Here is a 9,032-nt window from a genome sequence, read left to right as displayed (position 1 = left end):
CAGCTGATATTCTTCGAAAAGGCTCACGAATTTGAGAGGTTTTCTGAGTTATAACCACATGGAAGCTTTTGGACCGCCGAGCCTCTGAGAGTAGCTATCAATCTTCATTGTTAGTGATTCCGTCGTCATGAATGCTTACCGGTGGTGGAGGCGGACCTGTTGACCGGATTCGCAAGTGGATCCCGGTGTGTCTCCGTCAGAGCACTCGACGGACCGATGGATTATTCTAAATGAGGGAATTTTTTGAATTGGCAGAGAGGTTTCAGAAGGTCTGCACCAATCAGAAGCGAGGGACCGTTGGTTGGTAGGGTGGGTGATCAAGCGGTCCGAAGCAGGAAGACCTTTCTCGAGTCTTGTGTCTTTATTAAACTCATTAAGGTGTATATGAACAAATTTAGAATATACACAAAAAGAGAACTAATGGTTAGCGAATAATATTCATTATCGAAGAAAACAATTTTTGGAAAACCAGAAATATGATGTGACAGTAAAAGCTCAACCAAAGAGGTGAAAGATTACATCTCATCACACTTATTGACTGCAACTCCGAGGAGTAAAACTGAAATCTAAAGGGGAAGTAGGAAAAATGATTGGAGAGAAAGAAAGGGATGATGAGTGTGTGATTTAATAAAAAGTTCGCTAGTTAATACAAATGCTTTTACCTCAAGATATACAATGAAAGAATCAATTGATACAATAAGGATGTGATGGAAGTCACTTACACAGCGAAGCGAACCGGTGTGCCGATGCCATCGCTCGTAGTGTCACAAGAGATCATCACTATGCTTCGTATATTGAGAAAGGTGGCCCTTCTTAGCTTCTTCCTATGATTCGTGTCAGAAGCTGGTGGCGCGGTTAGTGGGTACTAATGGAGAGCTTGCGTCTGGTTTTCATCTCTGATCCATTTCATTTCATTCCCAATGGAGATGGATGTGAGCAAGGGAGATGATGTTGAGTTTGTCTTTTAATTTTTAATTTTGGAATTTGGAGCCCTGTTGGTACCACCATGCTCTGTTTCTTTCGAGTATGTTACTCTTTTTTATGAACCGGCTACAAAGCGTTAAAAAAAAGGAAGTAACTTGCAGGTCTAAGATGGAGCATGATTGGAGCATCTAATCTTAGCATCCAATAGCTGATAAAAATTAAAATTACAAATTATACCAACATAAGTTTTTTTTCCAATGCACAACTTATGGATATGCATTTATAACTTGAAATCAAAACCCAACACAAAGTTCAAATTTGATCCGGAATGTAAATCTTGGTTTCAAAGAAATACATGAATGTGGCTTAATGGCTGCTAGTTCATCAGATATCTGAATGAAATCTGAATTAGTATAAAAATGAAGCTAACTAGATTTATTATTTTTTTATCTAGCTTTGTTTATTTTGGATACTTAAGCGTATTTAAGAGAGTTTTATATAGGTTTTAAGTAATTTTGAATACTTTTGAATAATACTTTCGCGTGATTATTCTGATTTTTGGGTTCTTGATTTAGATATATGAGATCATTTAAATACGATCCTAACGAATTTGGAAAGCAAACGAATTAAAAACTAATCCAAAAGTATGTATATCTGAATAAAGTTTATGAATATGATACCAAAATTCATGAAATTCAAAAGGATCAAATGTCTGCCACTACTAAACTCGAAAACATAATAGTTTTAGTGTTTTGATGAAGAATTGGTAGCGTTTTATGTGTTTTTATTTGCAGGCTACATAATATTAAAAATGAAATAGTAGATTGATTAAGAAATGGTGTCATAGATTATGTTGCTATTAATCTGAATGAAACTTATATGAAATCAAACCAAACTGTTCACTCCACGTAGCAATGCAGCTGTAACTGTAACACAATAAATATTGGTGAGTGAACAAACCGTTCTTCTTTTGGCAGGACCATTCGTACACATATTTTGGTCTGTTTTATTAGAATAGATACATCCAAGTCTGAAAACTGTGTGGGAAGCCAACAAGGCTAGAACCAGAGAAACGTAACACACAAAAAGCAAAATTCGAGACTGAACACATGAGGAAGCTAACAAATAACACACGCTTTAGACAAACCAAAGAAAAAGTTAACACAAACACAGACTACACCGTTTCACTCACGGGTCCACTTCAGATGGTGTGGGTACTTTAGGCTTCATATGAGAAGGTGGATTGTGCTTGAGTCTCGTGATCACTTGACGCATACGAGACAAATCAGTTGGCTTCCCTGGTTTTGGCCCCTGTATCACAGTTACAGAAGCTTGCTTCTTCTTGCCTTTCTTCTCTAATACTGGTACTTCACGAGGAATGAGTTCAGCAATCGCCTTCCAGCTGTTTTTGTCAGCTTCAGCATAAAACTTTTCTTGGCTCTCCAAAAACAACTGTCAATCAAAAAGGGTTGAGAGTTCATCAAAAAGTTCAAACACAAATCTTGAATGCTTAAAACACAAGTTACAGAGAGAGAAATCACCTTCTCTTTCTCGCGGTTGGTTTTCTTGTTGTTTTCAATAGTAATGCTACGCTTGCTGTAGAACTCAGCCTTGTATTGCTCTGCTGCTTCTATAATCTGCTGAACCATTTCTTTCTCCTTTTTTTCCTTCTCTTCCAATCTCAGAGCATTTAGCCTTGATGAAACACACACAAAACACAACACTTATCAATATAAGCTAATCTAATTAGACATTCAGTCATAGATTATGGCTAAGACATTAAGAGGTAAATGTAATCATATCAACCACAATTAGTAACAGAGTCACTAGAATGGACTACACATTATTTTAACTTATTTTTAGTTTGAGGGGGATAACTTGTTGAACAAACTACAAGACTCCATGGAACTATGTTTTGGTCAACGTTTGGAATTAACTTAGTCAATGGATTTTAACAGAGTGGCTAAATTAGAGTTTTTGGAGCAAAGCTTAATCTTTTTTTTAGAGCAAAGCTTAATCTAGACTAGGGTTTTAGGAGCAAAGATTAATCAAGACTACAGAGATAATCTAAATTAGGATTCTAAGAGCAAAGATTACATGCCTGATGAAGCAAGTAAAGGATCAAAAAGCTGCATGCACGAAGAAAGCTTTTACCTTCGCCACTCCCTGAGAGCAAAACCTTCCTCTTTCTCCATGACCGATGGAGGAGGCAAGATCGGACCGTTGGTATCAGCGGAACTGTTTTTCAACGGTGGAGATTGAGTTTCCGGTAGTTCCCTCTGCGGCGACGAGATATCATCTTGGTTGGAGTAAGGAGACGAATCGCCACCGCCAGCTAAGTCTTTCTCGAAGTTGGAGAAGGACGAGTCAAACCGCTGCGACTGGAACCGAGACTCGTAAGCCGTGTAGTTTCCTCCGTCGCCGCCATCTACTACTGCTGAACGATTTGACTCACCGAGTTGTGAATCGTCGTTGCCCAAAGATGACGACATGGCTTCTCTCTTTAGCTTCTGTTTATTTTTTCTTTCTCGAAAAGTCTTCTTTGCTCTGTTTTGAGTGTTCACACTTGTTGTCGTAACGACGAGGTTCTTCTTAGGAGCACTACGTGGCGTTTTATTATTGGTTGAAGAGTTAGGACCACGGAAGTAGTGAAAACGATGCATCGTAAGTATCGTGGATCTGACTCTATCTGATTATTAGTACGTGTTTTGTTATAAATGGAGCAAAGTAGCATGCATATGGTGGACCTTGATGTACGCGATTATACCAACAGATTTCTTGATGGGCTTTATATGGTGTCCTTTGAGGACATTCAAGTAACCTTTATGTTCTTGGATCAACAGTAATTTGAAAATTCAAGAACTGTTACAAGAAAACTACTTTTTTTTTTGTTAACGAGAAGTACAAAAAGCATGTGATCCTCCATCGTCAATATTATACAAGAAGGGTTTTTCACTTTCTCGTTTACATTTTCTTGATATGTGAGTTACATCAAACTGTTTGATAAAGAGTAGTCTCAAATAATTTAGAAAAAAGAACTATGACGTTATTCCGAGGCTCTTTGGAGGCTTGTACGGTTCTTAACGTGTGAAGCATGTAGCTACGCTGAATCGGCCAATCCCATGCATATTGTCTGTACATCGGGTCGCACAAATTGCATTTGGCGATCAGAATCTCTATGGATAGAATTTATAACAGGGTCTCGAAAAACAAGTAATTTCTGCTGGGCTTTTATCCTATTTTTTCGTCTTTCTGCTAAATCGGATGTATTGAATTCATAATTCATTAGATAACTGTTTGATAAAGAATAGTCTCAAATGATTTAGAAAAAAAGAACTAGACGTTATTCCAAGGCTCTTTGGAGGCTGGTACGGTTCTTAACGTGTGAAGCATGTAGCTACAGGCCTCTACGGCTTCTCCAACCGCCAAGAACATCCATTCTTTCCCCAAATTATCACCGACGAATTTGGATCTTGTTAGTTTCTTCACGGCCTCTCCTTTTGGATTTGCTAATACCAACTGAGGATCAAAAAGTGTGGGTTTTGTGGCTACATCCTGATCGTCTAATGGGCTTAAGTGTTTGGGCTTCTGAATTAGTATTGGGCTGAAGCTGCAGGTTAAGCTCAGTTCGAGCTTATGTTATAAAGACGTCGTCGTTTAGTTGTAACGGAAGTAACATAACGTACTGATCTTGAAGGTTGATCAGAGCAGAGAGAGTAACGAGGGTGATCGTCTTCTCCGGTGATTCTCCGGCGAGCGCTGTGTTGCAGAGGTGTGACCTGGTTGTTCGTGCTGAGCTCTTCTTCACCGTAAGATAAGATCCATATCCTGAAACAACAAGATTCGAAGTTAATGTTTGATAGAATCTTGTACGAGCTTGTATTGTAAACTGCAATCAAAGCTTAGTGGATTGGAGAGCAGAGCCTCTCCCCCCAGACGTAGCGAAAGCGAACTGGGCAAACAAAGTTTCTTTGCATTTTACGTTTAAGAATCACATTCAATCACATACACGAAGTCTAAATCATATGAACACACATAGATCAAAGCGCAACAAGTGGTATCAGAGCGCAGGCTGTGTGTTCTAAGAGATCATCGATCAAGCATTTTGAGTCAATCAGAAAGCAAATCCGCAAGCAGAAGAAGATCAGAGAAAGGTTCGAAACTTATCTGATTGGTTCTTGAGAGATTGATTGTCTTTGCTGCTTGCGATCTTGGAGTAATCTCGGTCTTATCTTGAAAAGATCTGATCAATCTGCAAAAGGTTAAGATGAAGCCTACTCAAGGTCGATTCAAAGTTGATAAGTTTGATGGATCTTGTGACTTTGGAATTTTGAAACATAAGATGTTATGTGCACTTGAGATTCTTGGTTTGGATTCTGTTCTAGAGGAAGTAACAGTCTCAGATGATGCAGTTGATAAGACTGAGTCGGGTACTGAAGCTGAAGTTGATCCTAAGGTAGCTATGAAGGATAAACGAGTCTGTAGCTTGATTCAAATGAGTCTGAGTGATCAGATCATAAGGAAGGTCATGAAGGAGACTTCAGCTCTTGGCATATGGAAGGCATTAGAGAGAGATTATCAAACTAAGTCTCTTCCTAACATGATCTATCTTAAGCAATGTTTTGCTAGCTACAGAATGGATGGTGAGAAGACTATTGAACAGAATCTGGATGTGTTTCTGAAGCTAGTTAACGACTTGGAGAGTTTAGATATCAAGATCTCAGATGAAGATCAGGCTATTCAGATTCTTACCGGCTTGCCTTCGAAGTATGAACCACTGGTTCACACGTTGAAGTACGGCAGTGGGAAGGATACACTTACAGTTAATGATGTAGTTTCCGCAGCTTACTCGAAGGAGACTGAGCTTAGAGAGAGAGGCTCTCTAGGTAGATCTAGTTCAGAAGCAGAAGGACTGTATGTTGGAGAAAGAGGAAGGTCTGATAGAAGAGACAATAATTCATCAAGGGGAAGATCTAAGTCTAAAGGAAAGTACAACTCTAAGTTGAAAACAAACATGAACAACAAGGGTTGTTTCATCTGTGGAAAAGAAGGTCATTGGAAGAGGGACTGTCCGGATAAACGAAAACTCAAAGGTTCTAACTCCAGCTCAGTGAACGTAGCAGTAGCTAAGGAGTTAAAGAAAGAACCTTTGATACTCACTGTGAGTCTTCAAAACACGAGAGATGAGTGGGTGCTAGACTCAGGAGCTAGCTTTCATATCACTCCAAACAAGGAGGTTTTGTTTGATTTGAAGGAAGCAAGTGGAGGAAAGGTGTTAATGGGGAATAACACTTTCAGTGAGATTGAAGGAGTTGGGAAAATTCATATAAGAGGATCAGATGGCTTGATCGTGATTCTAACAGATTTGAAGTTTATGCCAACAATGGGCAGGAATTTAATCTCGTTTGGATGTCTTGAGAAGTCGGGATGTACTTATGAAGGAGGTGATTACATAGTGAAATTCTTCAAAGATGGTGTTGAAGTTTTGTCTGGAAAGTATACAGATGGGCTGTATTACTTGGAAGGAACTGTTCTCAAAGGTGAGAGTCACTCAGCAAAACACGAGAGATGAGTGGGTGCTAGACTCAGGAGCTAGCTTTCATATCACTCCAAACAAGGAGGTTTTGTTTGATTTGAAGGAAGCAAGTGGAGAAAAAGTGTTAATGAGGAATAACACTTTCAGTGGGATTGAAGGAGTTGAGAAAATTTGTATAAGAGGATCAGATGGCTCGATCGTGATTCTAACAGATGTGAAGTTTATGCCAACAATGGGCAGGAATTTAATATCGTTTGGATGTCTTGAGAAGTCGGGATGTACTTATGAAGGAGGTGATTACAGAGTGAAATTCTTCAAAGATGGTGTTGAAGTTTTGTCTGGAAAGTGTACAGATGGGTTGTATTACTTGGAAGGAACTGTTCTCAAAGGTGAGAGTCACTCAGCAATCTCCAAGGTTACATCGATAAAGAAGTGGCATTCTAGGTTGGGACACATAAGTCAGAAAGGTCTGGACTAGCTTGTTAAAGAAGGTTATCTTGAAGCTAAGGATGTGGATGCGCTAGGATTTTGTGAAGATTGTGTGTTCGGAAAAGCACATAAGCAGAGTTTCAAGAAGGGAAGACATACTTCAAAGGAAGTTCTTGAGTATGTCCACTCAGATTTGTGGGGTTCTCCTTCGGTGGTTTCAAGTTTGCCTCAGAAGAAATATTTCATCACATTCATTGATGATTATTCGAGAAAGGACTGGATCTATTTTCTTAAATCTAAAGATGAGGCATTTGAGAAGTTTAAAGAATGGATTGCAGAAGTTGAAACTCAGACAGGGAAGAAGTTAAAGTGCTTGAGAACTGACAATGGTTTGGAGTATTGTAACTGCAAGTTTGATCAGTTCTGTAAAACTGCAGGAATCAAGAGACATCGAACGTGTGCTTATACGCCTCAACAGAATGGGGTTTCAGAGAGGATGAATCGCACCATTATGGAGAAAGTGAGATGTACGTTAGCTGAGAGTGGAATGGAGGAGAGATTTTAGGCAAAAGCCGCATCTACTGCTGTCTATCTGATAAATCGTTCTCCGAGTTCAGCTATTGAGTACAAGCTTCTAGAAGAGTTGTGGTCAGGTTCTAAGCCAGGGTTAAAGCATTTGAGGAGGTTTGGATGTGCAGCCTATGTTCATACCAAATGTGCTAAGACGAGCCCTAGAGCGGTTAAAGGTTTCTTTGTAGGTTATCCACAAGGAACTAAGGGGTTCAGAGTGTGGTTACCAAAAGAAGAAATATGCACTATAAGCAGAAATGTCGTATTTCACGAGGAAGAAGTTTTCAAAGAAGCTTCTAAGAATTCAGGAACTCTGAAGATTCAAAGTGTTTTGTCTGATGTGGATAAAGGGAAGTCTATTCAGGAATGTACTAAAAAGAAAGAGACATTCAGTGAAAATTTGGTACAAGGTCCTTCTAGAAGTCTACATGATTCAGAGGCTTCGACTTCAGTGACTCCAGAAAGTTCAGTTTCAGGTGGAGCAGTTTCAGTTTCAGAGGATGAATTGGCTGATCAGAGGGAAGAAACTGAGAAGGAAGATCTAGATCACTATGTCTTGGCGAGAGATAGAAAGCGCAGAGAGACAAAGCTACCATCGAAATATGATGATTTTGATGTAGTAGCTTATGCTCTATCTGCTGCGAGTGATATTGAGAATGATGAACCTAAGTCGTATCAGGAAGCGATGAGATCTAAAGAGAGAATTCAGTGGGGTTTAGCCAATGATGAAGAGATGGATTCGCTTAATAAAAACAAGACTTGGGACATTGTAGAAAAGCCTGTTAAGAAGAGAGTTATTGGTTGTAAGTGGGTCTACAAGAAGAAACCAGGCATTCCAGGAGTGGAAGATTTTAGATTTAAATCGAGATTGGTTGCAAAAGGTTACTCACAGGTAAAAGGTATTGATTACAACGAAGTGTTTGCACCTTTGGTGAAACACGTTTCTATCAGGCTTATTCTATCTTTGGTGGTTAAGGAAGATCTACACCTAGAGCAACTAGATGTGAAGACAGCTTTCTTAAATGGAACTCTAGAGGAGGAGATCTATATGGAACAACCAGAAAGTTATGAGGTCAAAGGAAAAGATATGGTTTGTCTGTTGAAAAAGCCGCTTTATGGTCTCAAGCAGGCGCTGAGACAGTGGAACAAGAGGTTTGACAGTTTCATGAAGCAACAAGGGTTCAGGCAGAGTCCGTATGATCAGTGTGTCTACATCAGTGGTACAAGGGTTTCTGAGAGAATATATCTGCTATTGTATGTCGATGATATGCTTGTGGTTTCTAAAACTATGGAAGTGATCAAGGATCTTAAAGCTAGACTGAGTAGTGAGTTCGAGATGAAGGATCTTGGAGCTGCTACAAGAATTCTAGGAATGGATATTTTCAGAGACAGGAAAGCAGGAACATTGAAGCTATCTCAGGGAAAATACCTTGAAAGGTACTCTCAACCATCAATATGACTGACTGCAAAGCTGTTACTACTCCTTTGGGTTCGCAGTTCAGATTGAAGAGTTTTGGAGAGAAGGAAACAGAGATAGAAGCGAGACTAATGTTCAATGTTCCCTATACTAGTG

General features: G+C 39.4%; 1 protein-coding gene across 1 annotated transcript; it reads right to left on the bottom strand.

The window, feature by feature from the left end:
• Positions 1-1,906: 1,906 nt before the first annotated feature.
• On the bottom strand, positions 1,907-3,501 carry LOC106390732 (clathrin light chain 3). The gene is made up of 3 exons (XM_048754236.1): positions 3,079-3,501; positions 2,466-2,619; positions 1,907-2,376 (listed from the first exon to the last, which is right to left on the bottom strand). The coding sequence occupies exons 1-3, from the start codon at positions 3,414-3,416 to the stop codon at positions 2,113-2,115; spliced, it is 756 nt and encodes a 251-aa protein (XP_048610193.1). The 5' UTR covers positions 3,417-3,501; the 3' UTR covers positions 1,907-2,112.
• Positions 3,502-9,032: the final 5,531 nt, after the last annotated feature.

This window comes from Brassica napus, chromosome C4 (assembly GCF_020379485.1).
Source record: "Brassica napus cultivar Da-Ae chromosome C4, Da-Ae, whole genome shotgun sequence".
In the NCBI taxonomy this organism is placed as follows: domain Eukaryota; kingdom Viridiplantae; phylum Streptophyta; class Magnoliopsida; order Brassicales; family Brassicaceae; genus Brassica; species Brassica napus.
Note: the sequence above shows the minus strand (reverse complement) of the source record. Positions and strands in the feature narration are given on the sequence as shown.

Bases quoted from the DNA above. Each gene is read 5' to 3' on its own strand.
- LOC106390732 (XM_048754236.1), bottom strand. From the start codon at position 3,416: ATGTCGTCATCTTTGGGCAACGACGATTCACAACTCGGTGAGTCAAAT. The intron at 2,620-3,078 runs GTAAAAGCTTTC...TGTTTCATCAAG, and splicing joins GCTCTCAGGGAGTGGCGAAG to GCTAAATGCTCTGAGATTGG. The intron at 2,377-2,465 runs GTGATTTCTCTC...TTTGATTGACAG, and splicing joins CCAACCGCGAGAAAGAGAAG to TTGTTTTTGGAGAGCCAAGA.